Genomic DNA, 16711 nt, shown 5'->3' with positions numbered 1-16711 from the left:
AATCCAACATATTACCGATCTGCAAATCCACAGTTGCGTAACAAAGGAATGGGAATCAGATAAATTGACCAATTTTACATTCGCTTGAGTCAAACGTTTCAATATTTAATGTCTCCTTTTTAAAATTGAATATATATCTATTCTCCATTAGCTTTTCATGAATTGACCCCGTTGAAAAGTGAAACAGTTCAATTTCACTACGAATATGAAACATTCTTCGACTTTAATGTTCGTCATCTTGCAAGTTGAGGGACTTTTGTACAGTTGGCGAGAGTTGATTGTCTGACGGTTACAATATGTACATTGGTAGTTATGTCAAACTATGGTTATGTAGCCGGCTATTTCCTAGATCTATTCATTAGAGCAAAACGTTTTGCAACGGAAACGTTTTGCAACGACAACGAGTTTCTTATTGGGCAAGTTTAGGTAGTCCCTCCCCGTTTTGGTCCGTTTGGTGTCAAGTGAATACGCCCCTGTGTAGTTTTGTAACACAGCGATAATGCATTTACGCAAGTTCTATATCGAAATGATTATGCGCATTCTGGTGTTCATACATGCAGCAGAAACTACACCTTCAAAAGGGTGAGGATCATTCTACAATTTTTCATTCATACGGTAGGACCGCATATGTTTCTTAATAAACCACTCTAAACAATGTCAAGGAATTATGTCCTGTCTATGTCCACGTTTGAACTCTTTATTACAGCTCGCATAACGTTACCCATCTGAACATAGACTACTATTATTATTTAAATATACATGTTTTTGTGTTTGATTTCTGAAGTAACACCACCAGTCTCTTGCCGAGATGACCCAGGTGCGAAGGTCGGTGGGAGAGGCGCTGTGGGGAATGTGTGCCGCCGACGCCATGTCCATGCCCGTGCACTGGTACTACAACATCGATGACATCAAGAGAGATTTTGGAGGATAGATCACCGGCTTCAATGCACCCAACAACAGACACCCGTCCAGCATCCTCACCCTCTCCAACTCAGGTATGTTAACATACCTTTACTGAATTTGAAAATTTGTTGTTTATTGGTCATGAATTATGACATGGCATGACATGAGTGTTTGATATATGCAGGAGCATTCATTCTTCACCTGATGTTCATCAAACTGGCAATAGGTACATTGAAATATTTAGAGTTAGTCCTTAATCTCTTCTCTCTTTCCCTCCGGTCCATAGCGGGGAGCGGTCGCACTGCATGGTCCTCTGGTGGGAACAGGCCCCATGTTGTGGGTAGCGTAATCCTCCATAACAAGCTCAAGTTCTGGAAGGCATCAGGCGGATCGGTCCACTATCACCAAGGTACTCACTACTCACTTAATTTCAGTTCATCTCACGAATGAATGTAACTAAATGAAAAAAGTAACTGTCTCTGACCTTGGTCTGTATACATCTTTAAAAGCGTTTCTGTAAGGAAAATAATTATTGACAATACATATTATCAATTATTCAGTAAAGTATACCTCTATATCTCTGTGCAGGTCTCCAAGCAGGTGAGAATACCCTGAATGCCATCTGCTCCCTGAGGGTGGCACAGGCCCTGACAAGGGGGAAGTTTTCCAGCGTGGCAGAACCAGCGGCGAGGGGGGCAGTGCTGGCTGATTACGTACACTTCATGACCACGCCAGGAACACATGGAGACACCTATGCAGAGTCCTTCCACAGAGCATTCTTCTCCGACTGGCAAGACCCCAGACCCACTTCCTCCAGCAAGGTAATGCACACGCACACACATATGAGGTTACACACCTAACCAGACAGTGTCTTACAGTTTGTCTTGTCTATGTGTTCCAGGTGTTAGTCATGTCTTGTCTATGTGTTCCAGGTGTTACGTTTGTGTGTCTTGTCTATGTGTTCCAGGTGTTACGTTTGTGTGTCTTGTCTATGTGTTCCAGGTGTTACGTTTGTGTCTTGTCTATGTGTTCCAGGTGTTACGTTTGTGTCTTGTCTATGTGTTCCAGGTGTTGGAGTTTGCAGAGCAGCGCTACCAGCAGAAGATGTCAGTCCCCGACAGCCAGCTAGACGCTATTGGCTGCCTCCCCATGGCCATCCCCTTTGTGCTTCTCTCTGCCACAGCCAATGAGGACCAAGCTGCAAGTGTTGCACCTACCCCTTTTTGGAATATTTGAATAGGAGAATCTCAATTGCATTTCCTTGATCCTTCTCTCCTTGCCTCATCTCAAAATCCATTGGATGAGAAGGTCAGAGGGGAGAGAACGTTGAATTCTCATCCAATGAGTTTTGAGAAGGAGACGAGAACACAAGAAATGAAGATTTTCCCAATGAAACTCTCTCTCTCTCTCCCCCTCTTTTTACTGTCCTTTCTCTCTTCCTCTCCCAGGTGTCTGCAGCGGTAGAGTTTGTCCGGCTCACCCACCCCCACCCCAAGGTGGAGAAATATGTGACGCTGTATGCCCGAGCCCTCCATGCCACTCTGAATGGGGCATGTCTGAAGCAGCAAGCGGAGGCCGCCCTCAAGTCACCCGACCTGGACGCATGGGACACTTGCAAGCCCTACATACAGAAAGCAGCCAGGTTTCCAACCTCTTCTGCAGAGGGGCTCAAGGTTCACCAGAGTGCAGTGGAAATGCTTGGCATGGCCTGCTACACCCAAGGTGTCTATCACGCTCTCTCTCTACTCTCTCTACCTATCCACAGCAGTGTGATTTAGTTCCATTTAAGTGTGTGATGCAAGTGTCCACTGAGTCTAATAGAAGTTTGCGTGTCCTTTATAGGTGCCCTCAGTAGTATGTTCTACCTAGCACACGAGTTTCACAGCGACCATCATGGAGGGATCCTGGCAAACACCAATTGTGGCGGTAAGTTTGTTTGTTTGCATGTGGTGCCAATTCATCTGTTTTAAGGTGTGTTTTGAGAATTGTCAGTCTAAAGTGTCTGTGTGTCTTTTTCAGGAGAGAACTGCAACAGGGGTTCTGCTTTGGGGGCTCTGCTGGGTGCGAGGGCAGGGTACACGGGTGGATCTGTACCCCAGGAGTGGAAAGATGGATTGAGGAACGCACAGGAACCCATCCATGAAATACTAAAGATGCTCAGAGACTGACCCCTATAGGATTTAAAGCGTGCATCAGAGCACTGACACACATATCTTACCTCCGTTTGGTTGGTGTAACTCAAAACAACATCTGTGTACATATGTTTGTTGATTTTGAGCCTTATATTGGCCTTGGTATGATTTTGAGCCTTATATTGGCCTTGGTATTCACATGCTGGTCGTTGTATGCACAAAAAGGTATCTTACAATGAAAAAGATTACTATGCACAAATAATTACCTTGTGTAAAAGTGCTTATTTTCCCAATTTTACACTTAACCTTTTTAAAGTACATTTGATCATACACATTGATTGCAGAAGCAGGTAGACAGTAGCCTGCAACATTTCTACATTCCTTGTTTCCAAGTTACGCGAAGGGAAACATTGTGATTTGATTATGGCAGTTCAGTAACTTATTTTATCAGTCTTATTTTCATTTGGATAGAACCTAATGAAGTTATTTGAAAGGTAATATGCCCTGCCACATTGTGTTTTAAAGTTGAATAAAAGCATTTATGCTGGTCGATTATGCGCACATACAATAGTATACACTGTTACACTCTCTAATTATGCACTGTGATTAAGGTGTGAAAACCTTCATTATCTAACATCTACAGTACATGCTGCTTTTCACGTGGATCATGTTTATTATATATATTTTTCTATCCTTCAAGACCAATAAATGGTGTCTCATTACCAAATCTAACCACCTGTCAACAACTGTAATTGTACTGTCGTCTTCATCATTACAGTGCCTTCAGAAAGTATTCACGCCCCTTGACTTTTTCCCCCCAGAAATTGTGTTACATGGATTAAATTGAGAGTTTTTTTGTCACTGACCTATTTTTTTCAAGTCACCTTCATTTAACCAGGTAGGCTAGTTGAGAACAAGTTCTCATTTACAACTGCGACCTGGCCAAGATAAAGCAAAGCAGTTCGACACATACAACAACACAGAGTTATACATGGAATAAACAAGCATACAGTCAATAATACAGTAGAAAAAGTCTAAATACAGTGTGTGCAAATGAGGTAAGATAATGGAGGTAAGATAATAAATAGGCCATGGTGGCGAAGTAATTTGAATATACCAATTAAACACTGGAGTGATAGATGTGCAGAAGAGCAGTAACTGCACATTTGATCAAAAGTTAGTTATTTACATTTTTGATACATTGAATACATGCTTTATCATGTGGATACATATCCTGCCTCCACTGTGTTGTTATACAACAGCACCTCCTGTTGGTGTGATACTAGTAATGCCTCCATGGTTCCAGGCCAGTCACTGTATTTCACAATGTTAGTCTCCCAGCCAACTGCCCCGTGGGTTTACCCTGATACATGTTCTGTCAGGGAGGGGAGAGAGAGACTGATTTGCTGTGTGTGTGTTTGTGGAGTATGTGTTTGTGGGAGGACTGAACTTGGATCGAGCCCTGAGAGCTCAGTAATGGAGTCGTCTACGACCACGGACTCTCTGAAAGTGAAGCTCAGCCACCTTATCCTGCTGGCCCTTTGTATCCCAGCCTGCACCGGACTCCCTGGAGGTGAGTCTCAGATCTGAGGATGTAAATTACTTTGGTGGTTCTTGGATCAGCCCTGTACCTTTCAAATACAGCACCACATGCTCCTGGCTATTCAATGCCCTGCTTGACTTCCTGTCTGTCTATCTGTCTTTCTGTCAGTCTGACTGTATTTGTGTACAGAGACTGTTTACAGCCTTGTGTGTGCAGTAATAGCAACTTTTCAACCACCCATCATGGTCTTCATTAGGATTCTTCTTCCTTTTCCTAGTATTTGTACTCTGTTCCTGTGGAAGTTTGTTGGATGTCTATCAATTGAAAGTATTTGTAGTGTAAGCAGTCATGTCCCGTCCTGGCAGCTCCAGTATTCCTGAGCACACAGGAGGCTAGTGGGGTGCTCCATCATCAGCGCTCGCGGCGTGCTAACAGCCTGCTGGAGGAGCTGAGACTTGGAGACCTGGAGAGAGAGTGTCTGGAGGAGCAATGTGGCTACGAGGAGGCACGGGAGATCTTCAACCTCCCCGAACAATTGGTGAGTGTAAACTGAATGATCAGATGGAATCTGAGGAGGTAGGTTCTCAATATTTGTCCCAGAACATTGGAATCTTTTTAAATTACCCCTCTCTCTTGTTTTATGCAGGAGGAGTTCTGGAAGAGCTACTCAGGTAGGTATTTTCAGGGGACTCAAAGCTACACTCAACTTTAACTTACAGTACCAGTCAAAAGTTTGGACACACCTACTCATTCCAGGGGTTTTCTTTATTTTTACTATTTTCTACATTGTAGAATAATAGTGAAGACATCAAAACTATGAAATAACACATATGGAATCATTTAGTAACCAAACAAGTGTTAAAAGCTGTCATCAAGGCAAAGGGTGGCTTCTTTGAAGAATCTAAAATATATTTTGATTTGTTTAACACCTTTTAGGTTACTACATGATTCCATATGTGTTATTTCATAGTGTTGATGTCTACACTATTATTCTATCACGTAGAAAATAGTAAAAATAAAGAAAAACCCTAGAATGAGTAGGTGTGTCCAACCCTTCGACTGGTACTGTACATTTTGCCAAATCTACATATATTTCTCGTTGCTCATTATAATGGTTGTAATAATAATCGAATATTGTCTCTGTCTGTAGTGGTGGATCAGTGTGAGTCTGGCCCCTGCTTGAATGGGGCTACCTGTGTAGGTCAGGTGAACACCTACATCTGCATTTGTCTCCCTGGGTTTGATGGACGAAACTGTGGCCAAAGTAGGTACAACACACCTGTATTTGTCTGTCGAATCACTGAAATTGGCTCTTGGATCTTCTTCAATAATGGTTTCCATTTCGCTTGTCTCTTGGTTCCTGTCTGTCTCTATCTCTACCTCCACAGCCTTGATGAACTCTTATGATGGTTGTCTGTACAGAAATGGGGGATGTGAGCACTTCTGCACAGAGTTTCCAAACCTGTCTCACCGTTGTCACTGTGCCCCTGGGTACAGCCTTGGCAATGACAGCATTAGCTGCATACCCCAAGGTCTGTATCACACTGGGCCAAACCCTAACAACTACAACTCCCAACAGCTCTGTGCAGCTTGAGGCCATCTCCATACAAGCACTTAATCTTCTCCTTTTGTAGTCCTTCTCTTGCCTGTATTCTCTCTTTATCCTCAACTCCTAACCTCTCTCTCTCTCTCTCTCTCTCTCTCTCTCTCTCTCTCTCTCTCTCTCTCTCTCTCTCTCTCTCTCTCTCTCTCTCTCTCTCTCTCTCTCTCTCTTTCTCTCTCTCGCTCTCTCTCTCTCTCTCTCTCTCTCTCGCTCTCTTGCTCTCTCTCATCTTAGTTCCGTTTCCCTGTGGAAGAATTGTGAAAACGTTCAGGCCCGGGCCCCGAATTGTGAAAGGCACAATTTGTCCTAAGGGAGAGTGCCCATGGCAGGTATAGCATTGCACTATAGTTATTGACTGACCAACACGTGGCTAGATCCAGATCTATGTCTGTCTCACACTCTCCTCTCCCTCTGTCACTGCAGGTTATGCTGGAGTACATGAATGAATATAAATGTGGGGGGATCCTCTTGGCTCCACATTGGATCCTTACTGCTGCCCACTGCATGTGGCACACGACTGCCTCCCATTGGCAAGTCACAGTGGGTGAGTGGGCAAATGGTATTACAGTGTTCTCTCAACGCTACCAGTATCTCACCTGCCACAAAACCCAATGCTAACCATCACCTCTGAGTGTTCACTGTCCACTGATTATGACTTCCTCCCCCTTCAAGGTGAACACAATCGTGCGAAGAAGGAGGGCACGGAGCAGGTTCGGCGGGTGACGAGGATGCTGATCCACCCCCAATACAACCACACCTCCACGGATCGGGACCTGTCTCTGCTCTACCTCAAGAGGGAAGTAGTGCTTGGACCCTTCGTGGTGCCTGTGTGCCTGCCCGCCTTGGACGGCTCCTTCGGGCGCACGCTGGGGGCCATGCGCACCTCCGTGGTGAGTGGCTGGGGCCGCCTGGCTCAGTCGGGACCCCCGTCCACTCTGCTCCAGAGGCTGGAGGTTCCTCGGGTCCCCCTACAGGAGTGTCGCACCACAGGCCTCAATGTGACCAGTAACATGCTGTGTGCTGGGTTCAGGGACGGGAAAAAGGATGCGTGCCAGGGGGACAGTGGAGGGCCCCTGGTCACCCGCTACAAGAACACCTGGTTTCTGACGGGAGTGGTGAGCTGGGGTAAAGGGTGCGCCCAAGAGGACGTCTACGGAATCTATACCCGCGTCTCTAACTTCCTGGACTGGATCAATCAGACCATGGCGACCGGCTGAGTGGGAGTGTCCATTTAAAAACACCCCTCCAAAAAACACTGACAGATCTCCTCAAGGATGATGCTGGATAATAGCCAAGACACAATCCTGCTCCAAACTAGAATCTGGATTAAGATATAAACTCTAAATATAATGATGACATTAATCTTTATAGTTTCTTAGACAAACCAAACATATATATTTTCTTTGATCCAATTATTAATGTCTGTGTTTGATGAAAATTACAGTTTATTCAGCCAGAAAAAATAAATAGTTATTTGAAAATAAAGTTGGATTGTTTTCCTAACTGATAAGAAACATAACACAATTTAGCGTGCATGTAGCCATGAGATCAGTGATGTAACTGAAAGAGTGGGAGGGGCTGTGAAAGGGAGGGAAGAGCCTGCATAGGGTCAATGACAGAGGAAGGTAAGCATGTGTTAGGGGAGGGTTAGGGCCCAAATCAGGATTTTGTCCAGACTTTGAACCTGTGGACTGAAAGGAACAGAGAGTGACAGTGTGCTTAGATATTCTGAGGACAGTCATCATGTGGCTTCATGTTCTCTGTCTTACATTAAGTTTCCACTGCTGTCATCCCGCCTCGGGTAAGTTAACTTACCCCTGCGTATGTGTTTTTGTGTGTGTGTGTGTTTCTAACTTTAGTTTGTAAATATGCATTCATTTATGTACAATACATATCTACCTCTGTCATCTTCCTGTTTGCTTGTGTGTGTGCATGCAGTTTGTGCATGTGTGTGTGTGTGTGTGTGTGTGTGTGTGTGTGTGTGTGTGTGTGTGTGTGTGTGTGTGTGTGTGTGTGTGTGTGTGTGTGTGTGTGTGTGTGTGTGTGTGTGTGTGTGTGTGTGTGTGTGTGTGTGTGTGTGTGTGCGTGCGTGTGTGTGTGTGTGTTTTATGTGTGTGTCGGTGTGTGTTTGTGCATATGTGTCTATGTGTGTGTGTGTACAACTCCCCTCTCCTCCGGTCTTGCAGTGTTCTTGGCGCGGGACCAGGCCCATGGCCTCCTCATCCGGCCTAAGCGTGCCAACACCGGCTGGTTCGAGGAGCTCAAAAGGGGGGACCTGGAGCGAGAATGCCTTGAGGAGAAGTGTTCCAAAGAGGAGGCGCGGGAAGTGTTTGAGCACGAACAGGCTACGGTCAGTGCCTGGTTGAACCACAATCTGATCATGAACAGACCATAGTCTGCATGATAGGCAAAAAAAACAATAATGATTCTGAACATGATTCCTACCTGATATCCTCAGTGAATTGTCCCCATTCTCTTCCCTTAGGAGGAGTTCTGGAGAAACTACAATGGTGAGCTTCTGTACAGTGTGTCATTTCTACAGTCACAAATACCCAGACACCACCACCACTATATTTTAATATTTTAACATCTTTGTTGATCATGAGATCCCAAATGTACACAAATGTATTCATCCTTACAGTTCAAGACAGCTGCCAATCTGACCCCTGCCAGAACAAAGGAAGCTGCTCTAGCATATCAGGATCTTCTTACACCTGCCTGTGCCTGCCAGGCTTCAGTGGACGGAACTGCGAGCTAGGTAAGAATTCTTGATGGGAGAAGTTTCTGTGGAAACTTTAGTTTCTAAGGTTTCTTTTTCCCATTTACTTACATAAACCCATTCTTCATGTCAGCATTCAAGGCCATTCCTGACTCCTGCTTGCATGAGAACGGGGGCTGTGAGCACTTCTGCGAGGAGGAGGGGGGCCGACGCAACTGTTCATGTGCGGACGGCTACTTCCTGGGGACTGATGGACAGCGTTGCCTGACACAAGGTTAGCAGTCACAGGCCATGTCAACGCTGTATGACCAGTTGTATTGTCATCATGTATGATGTTATCTGTGGATGCATCCCAAATGGCATCCTATGTCCTATACACTGAGGGTACGAAACATTAGGAACACTTTCTTAATATTGAGTTGCATCCCCTTTTACCCTCATAACAGCCTCAATTCGTCAGGGCATGGATTCTACAAGGTATCTAAAACGTTCCACAGAGGCCCATGTTGATTCCAATGCTTCCCACAGTTGTCTCAATTGTCTCAAGGCTTAAAAATCCTTCTTTAACCTGTCTCCTTCCTTTCATCTACACGGAATGAATAAGGGATCATAACTTTCACCATCAGTCTGCAGTATGTCATGGAAAGAGCAAGTGCTCCTAACGTTTTGTACACTCAGTGTATAGTGTAGTACTTTAACAAAAGTAGTGCACTATATAGGGAAATGGGGTGCCATTTGGGACGTACCCTCTGGTTGTAGTATATACACCCTCTGGTTGTAGTATATACAGTGCATTCAGAAAGTCCTCAGACCCCTTTACTTTTTTGTAAAAATGTTGTTACATTACAGCCTTTTTCCTCATCAATCTTCACACAATACCCCATAATGACAAAGCAAAAACAGGTTTTTAGAAATGTTTGCTAATAAAAAAGAAACTGATATCACATTTACAAGTATTCAGACCCTTTACTCAGTATTTTGTTGAAGCACCTTTGGTAGTGATTACAGCCTCGAGTCTTCTTGGGTATGACGCTACAAGCTAGGCACATCAAAGATCTCTCTGTACTTTGCTTCGTTCATCTTTGCCTCGATCCTGACTATTCTCCCAGTCCCTGTTACTGATAAACATCCCCACAGCATGATGCTGCCACCACCATGCTTCACCGTAGGGATGGTGCCAGGTTTCCTCCAGACGTGACTCTTGGCATTCAGGACAAAGCGTTCATTCTTGGTTTCATCATAGCAGAGAATCTTGTTTCTCATGGTCTGAGAGTCTTTAGGTGCCTTTTGGCAAACTCCAAGCGGGCTGTCATTTGCCTTTTACTGAGGTGTGGCTTCCGTCTGGCCACACTATCATAAAGGCCTGATTGGTGGAGTGCTGCAGAGGTGGTTTCCCTTCTGGAAGGTACTCCCATCTCCGCAGAGGAACTCTAGAGCTCTGTCAGAGTTACCATCAGGTTCTTGTTCACATCCCTGACCAAGGCCATTCTCCCCCGATTGCTCAGTTTGCCCGGGCGGCCAGCTCTAGGAAGAGTCTTAGTGGTTCCAAACTTCTTCCATTTAAGAATAATGTGGGCCACTTTGTTCTTGGGGACCTTCAATGCTGCAGACATTTTTTGGTACCCTTCCCCAGATCTATGTCGGCGCTCTACGGACAATCCTTCGACCTCATGGCTTGGTTTTTTCTCTGACATGCACTGGCAACTGTGGGACCTTAAATAGACAGGTGTGTGCCTTTCCAAAACATGTGCAATCAATTGAAGTCACCACAGGTGGACTTCAATCAAGTTGTAGAAACATCTGAAGGATGATCAATGGAAACAGGATGCACCTGAGCTCAATTTCGAGTCTCATAGTAAAGGGTCTAAATACTTATGTAAATAGGTATTTCTGTTTTTTATTTGTAATAAATGTGCAAAAATGTTAAAACCTGTTTTCGCTTTGTGATTATGGGGTATTGTGTGTAGATTGCTATGGATTTGTATTAATTTAATCCATTTTAGAATAAGGCTGGAACGTAACAAAATGTGGGAAAAGTCAAGGGGTCTGAATACTATCCGAAGGCACTGTATGACCTCTGTTCTCTCGTGGCTCCAGAAACAATGGCCTGTGGGAAGGTTCCTGTCCTGCACAACAGCGCCTCGGAGAAGGGAGACGTCCCGTTGGACCCCCGTTCACGCATCGTGGGGGGAACAGAGTGCCCTAAGGGTCACTGCCCCTGGCAGGTACAGTATGAACCAGTGGCCTGAGCTCAGAGACAAAGCGGCGAACATGTTTATGTATCTGACGTAGAGGTGAAGTCTCTTTCCCAACGGTGTGTTTCTACAGGTGTTGTTAGTGAGAAATGGGAAGGGCTTTTGTGGAGGAGTCATCTACAAACCCACTTGGATCCTCACTGCCTCTCACTGCTTGGAGAATATCAAGGCCCAGCACCTGAAGGTGGTGGCAGGTATGGACTGTTTTTCTTTAGAAAAGAGTCAATACAGCGGTTGTGTGTTGAAGTCTGAGTTGTTTCAACCTTTTCTGCATGTACCCAGGTGAACACGACACAGAGAAAGACGAGGGTACGGAACAGACCATAGATGTGGCAGAGATCATCATGCACAACAGCTACGTGACAGACACGGCGGACAGCGACATCGCCCTGCTACGTCTGAAGAGTGTCATCACTATGACGCCTTTCGCCGTGCCCGTCTGCCTGCCCACCCGCTCGATGGCGGAGCGTGAGCTCTGGGCCATCAACCTCCACACGGTGAGTGGCTGGGGCCGGCGCAGCGAGAACGGCCCTACGTCACGTGTCCTCCGGCGGCTGGAGGTGCCACGTATACGTACCCAGGACTGCGTTGAGATGAGCGGTGTCACGCTAACGGCTAACATGTTCTGCGCCGGCTACATCGAGGGCAGGCAGGACTCCTGTAAGGGGGACAGCGGCGGACCACTGGTCACCCGCTACAGAGACACCACATTCCTTTTGGGTATCGTCAGCTGGGGAAAGGGGTGCGCCCGGCCGGGGAACTACGGGATTTACACCCGCGTGTCCAACTACCTGGACTGGATCCACAACTACACGGCAGAGCAGCCGACAGTGCAGCCGACAACGCAGACGCAGAACACCACGGCCACAATGCAAAACACCACGGCCTCACTGCAAAACACCACGGCCACACTGCAAAACACCACGGCCACACTGCAAAACACCACGGCCACACTGCAAAACACCACGGCCTCACTGCAAAACACCACGGCCTCACTGCAGAACACCACGGCCACACTGCAAAACACCACGGCCAATCCAAATGCAGTCTTATAAGTGTCACAGAACAGGAGCAGTGCTGAGCCCAGTACCTGATTGGGTTCAACTTGTAGTACATCTCTGAAACCATATTTGGCTTTCAGATTATAGTATTTATATTTATCATGTTTTGTTTCTCGTGCTTCAACTACACTTTCTAAAGTTTTTCTGTATGTTTGTTGATTTTATGGTTTGATTTCCCTCTGAATTTTTATTTTATTTTTAATAAACGCTTGATTGATGCCAAAGTAAACTGACACTTCTGCTGTGTCATGATAACCATTAAGGCAAACTGACTCTTACGTAAGTTGGTGTTCAATTACAATGCATTTGCCATCTTAAAACAAAGCTGCTTGCATTCTGCTCAGACCCGGCAGGCTATTTTTGTATGTTATAAGAAAGAGGATAGCCACTGCATTATATGTTATGACCCCTATGCAGTTAGTTGGGCCAACAGGATTGAGGGTATAAATGTAATTTTGTATTATCAGGGAACAGTCTTCTCAAACTAAGGCAATTTTATATGTATTTAGCAAAATACGACCAGAATAGTGGTAAACATATGAACACAAAAGCTGTCAGAATTCTTGAGTGTTGTAGCCGTTTCAAATATATTACATTAAAACACTGGTCTAGATGCATCCACTGATGTCTATTAATTAACATGATATGCAATATGATTCTGTAAATTGTGTTAAAATGAAGAAATGTGTTGTGAAACCTTCCCCGTATATTGCACCCTACTTGAAATCCCATTGGAATGTATAACATCCAGCAAAGAGGTACAGGTTACCCATTTTGGCAAAATGTCTTCATAATGAGTGTGTTGCACATGGGCATGTGTGAAACTTACTCCTCAGCCTGAAGTGTCCCCACAAGCGCCAACGAATAGCTGGCTTTTCGCGTGGCGCTGACTGGTAAGACGCTTAAGGAGGGCGGTCCCAAGTTTGCGCCAGGTGTGGGCAGAATCGGGAGGAAGTGGTACTCAAGCAAGCAGCATTTGTCCTTTACAGGTGTACCACCAAACGTTACATAGAGCAAGTCAAATTCCTAGCTATTAGTAATTTACCATAGGGTACACATTTTCCCAACCAGCTCCAATTAGCTTTAACTGGATTAGTCTGTCATTGCCACAACAATAATAGGTGTAATATGCCTAATCCTAATAAAAAAAATATGATAGTTATGCAGATAAAACAACCAAATTAGGCAGGTTTGCAAAATAACTAATCTTAGTAAAATATTAGCAAAATTTTCCTACAAATTTGCAAAAAACTCTATTCATATAACTGACTTTGGTTAGCATTTGGATCCCTAATTTCTGTATTTTATTTTCAAACAATAAATTATAATATCCCTAAAGGGTTCTTTCACTGGTTTGTAGTGATTATAATGATATACAATATTATGCCATATTGTTAAACGTAAAATCTAGATATTGAATCCTGACATTCCAACATAACATTCTAACAAACCGCCTGCTGATGAGGGCATCAACTTACATAGCTGGTGGAGTACTAAAGTCTTAGGTTCACAGCCTTTATAGATAGTGTCTAGTTACACAATGAATGGAAAAATAGTCTATTGTAGTAAACAGCCTACTGAGATATGTATTGGTTAGTGCTAAAAGCCTGGATTTGTTCCTAATCACTAATTTAATTGTTTCTATTAAATTTGTCAACCAGCAACTGAACTAATGGCTACAAAATGATAAGGCAACATATTTCATTAAATAACTTGTAAGGTTAGAGAGCATTATTTTAAGATCATGATGGTCAGGGACAGAAGAGATGTTCATTTTTTGAGATAGTTTGTGTTTACCTAAATATTCATGTTAACTTGCTGGGACAACTCAACAAATAGCAGATCACACCTTTCATCTTAGCGTGCTGAGTATTGCTATACAACAGACTATTACAGATGGCAATAATAAAAACCAATATACAACCAGGTCTGGATCTCTTGAACATGTGTCATTTCCCAGTATGACTGATTTCCCTAAAACAAATATGTAGTTCGGCTATTTGTAACATTGTACTTTCAATCATGAGTCAGTCTAGGTAAATCATTAGGTCAGATGGAAAACATTAACCAAATCCTATGGTTTTTAAGATGAGATCCACACAATAGAATGTTCCATTGTTGTTTCACATAGTCATTTTCAATGAGCATGTGAACATTCCAACTTGTCTCAACATTCCTTTATCAGCCTGTGAACATTGTATTGCTTAGACTCCCAAACAACAAGATATATAAAGGTTTGAAAAACATAGTAATCTACTGTTTAGTAGATGGGCTATCATATATAAATTTGATCAGGGGCTTGTGGGGAACAATTTAATACCATCAAACCTTCGCCACCCCAAAGTGGATTTTTTCCCCGCTGGCCCATGGACTAGGACAGGCATTGAAACAAGCAAGCAATTCTATAAAGTTGGTTAAATCCTTTGTAGCCTAGCTACTTTCTCCTGTTGTGCATCAGTGGGTCTATTTACACTGGGGGTACCTTTGGACCCTCCAAACAAGAGATAGGCCGTAGTTACAGTTGAAGTCGGAAGTTTACATACACTTAGGTTGGAGTCATTAACTCGTTTTTCAACCACTCCACAAATTTCGTGGTAACAAACTATAGTTTTGGCAAGTTGGTTAGGGCATCTACTTTGTGCATGACACAAGTATTTTTTCCAACAATTGTTTACAGACAGATTATTTCACTTATAACTCAATGTATCACAATTCCAGTGGGTCAGAAGTTTACATCCACTAAATTGACTGTGCCTTTAAACAGCTTGGAAAATTCCAGAAAATGATGTCATAGCTTTAGAAGCTTCTGATAGGCTAATTGGCATCATTTGAGACAATTGGAGGTGTACCTGTGGATGTATTTCATTCTTCCAAATGGACAATGACCTTTGTTGTGTGTTGTGGCAAAATGGCTTAAGGGCAACAAAGTCAAGGTATTGGAGTGGCCATCACAAAGCCCTGACCTCAATCCTATAGAAACTTTGTGGGCAGAACTGAAAAAGCATGTGCGAGCAAGGAGGCCTACAATCCTGACTCAGTTACACCAGCTCTGTCAGGAGGAATGGGCCAAAATTCACCCAACTTATTGTGGGAAGGTTGTGGAAGGCTACCCGAAACATTTGACCCAAGTTAAACAATTTAAAGGCAATGCTACCAAATACTAATTTAGTGTATGTAAACTTATGACCCATTGTGATGAAAGAACTAAAAGCTGAAATAAATCATTATTCTGACATTTATTTATTCTGACATTTACTATTATTCTGACATTTCACATTCTTAAAATAAAGTGGTGATCCTAACTGACCTAAAACAGGGAATCTTTAATTGGATTAAATGTCAGGAATTGTGAAACTGAGTTGAGATGTATTTGGCTAAGGTGTATGTAAACTTATTTCTGCATTACAAAATGAGGAGAGTTACAAACTTCACACACCAGTCAGAGTTATACTTAAACTACATCTTTAATAAGAGCTTTGCAATAGCCTTTTTTGACTTTCAATGATGCGCTATCTCTAATGAACCATTGAAAAGTACCAACAGAAAAGTACAAAGATCTTTTATAGCCAAGATACACCCCTCTCAACTTACATGACGAACCACAGATCTTAGGAACAGTTCACAAAGGTTAAGATTTGTATGAAAGATATCTATAAATCTTAGCAGACAGTTACTGCTGTGTCAACAGTTTTCATTGTAAAGACCATTGTCTGGCCCTCCTACTCCAAACAGAAACCGTCTCTTCCTGGTACGGCATAGAACAGAACCATTAGCTCATGTTCTCTGGAATGCTCTTTAGGTTTTATCACCCAAAGACATCGTATATCTCCTCTGTCAGTGTTATCTCATAGAGGCCCATCCTCAGTAGAACACACACACACAATAGTTACATTTCCATTTAAGGCATTTAGCAGACGCTCTTATCCAGAGCGACTTACAAATTGGTGCATTCACCTTATGATATCCAGTGGAACAGCCACTTTACAATACTGCCTCTAAATCTTTGATGGGGGGGGGATTAGAAGGATTACTTTATCCTATCCTAGGTATTCCTTAATGAGGTGGGGTTTCAGGTGTCTCCGGAAGGTGGTGATTGACTCCGCTGACCTGGTGTCGTGAGGGAGTTTGTTCCACCATTGGGGTGCCACAGCGGCGAACAGTTTTGACTGGGCTGAGCGGGAACTGTACTTCCTCAGAGGTAGGGAGGCGAGCAGGCCAGAGGTGGATGAACGCAGTGCCCTTGTTTGGGTATAGGGCCTGATCAGAGCCTGAAGGTACGGAGGTGCCGTTCCCCTAACAGCTCCGTAGGCAAGCACCATTGTCTTGTAGCGGATGCGAGCTTCAACTGGAAGCCAGTGGAGAGAGCGGAGGAGCGGGGTGACGTGAGAGAACTTGGGAAGGTTGAACACCAGACGGGCTGCGGCGTTCTGGATGAGTTGTAGGGGTTTAATGGCACAGGCAGGGAGCCCAGCCAACAGCGAGTTGCAGTAATCCA

At 43.9% G+C, this 16711-nt stretch overlaps 3 protein-coding genes across 4 annotated transcripts; all 3 read left to right on the top strand.

Annotated features, from left to right (window-relative positions):
* The first annotated feature begins 444 nt into the window (after positions 1–444).
* On the top strand, positions 445–3767 carry LOC129859922 (uncharacterized). 2 transcript variants are annotated; one of them, XM_055930168.1, is made up of 8 exons: positions 445–582; positions 785–995; positions 1190–1312; positions 1492–1724; positions 1972–2103; positions 2352–2625; positions 2746–2829; positions 2923–3767. In XM_055930168.1, exons 4-8 carry the CDS (start codon positions 1626–1628, stop codon positions 3069–3071), a joined length of 738 nt encoding a protein of 245 aa, XP_055786143.1. In that variant the 5' UTR covers positions 445–582; positions 785–995; positions 1190–1312; positions 1492–1625; the 3' UTR covers positions 3072–3767. The 2 variants fall into 2 exon arrangements, with proteins under 2 accessions (XP_055786143.1, XP_055786142.1); XM_055930167.1 differs by having other exon boundaries at positions 445–615.
* A 661-nt stretch (positions 3768–4428) lies between these two features.
* f7l (coagulation factor VII, like) lies at positions 4429–7666 on the top strand. Its single transcript, XM_055930152.1, has 8 exons — positions 4429–4608; positions 4944–5116; positions 5225–5249; positions 5729–5842; positions 5967–6110; positions 6416–6510; positions 6605–6725; positions 6854–7666. The coding sequence occupies exons 1-8, from the start codon at positions 4512–4514 to the stop codon at positions 7396–7398; spliced, it is 1314 nt and encodes a 437-aa protein (XP_055786127.1). The 5' UTR covers positions 4429–4511; the 3' UTR covers positions 7399–7666.
* A 185-nt stretch (positions 7667–7851) lies between these two features.
* Positions 7852–14144, top strand: LOC129859913 (coagulation factor VII-like). Its single transcript, XM_055930147.1, has 8 exons — positions 7852–7982; positions 8368–8531; positions 8667–8691; positions 8823–8939; positions 9034–9174; positions 10998–11125; positions 11229–11349; positions 11438–14144. Exons 1-8 carry the CDS (start codon positions 7925–7927, stop codon positions 12208–12210), a joined length of 1527 nt encoding a protein of 508 aa, XP_055786122.1. The 5' UTR covers positions 7852–7924; the 3' UTR covers positions 12211–14144.
* The last annotated feature ends 2567 nt before the right edge of the window (positions 14145–16711 follow it).

The sequence above is a fragment of the Salvelinus fontinalis genome, chromosome 7 (assembly GCF_029448725.1).
Source record: "Salvelinus fontinalis isolate EN_2023a chromosome 7, ASM2944872v1, whole genome shotgun sequence".
NCBI classification, from domain to species: Eukaryota; Metazoa; Chordata; class Actinopteri; order Salmoniformes; family Salmonidae; genus Salvelinus; species Salvelinus fontinalis.
The sequence above is the reverse complement of the archived record's forward strand: the minus strand, read 5'-3'. Positions and strand labels throughout refer to the sequence as shown.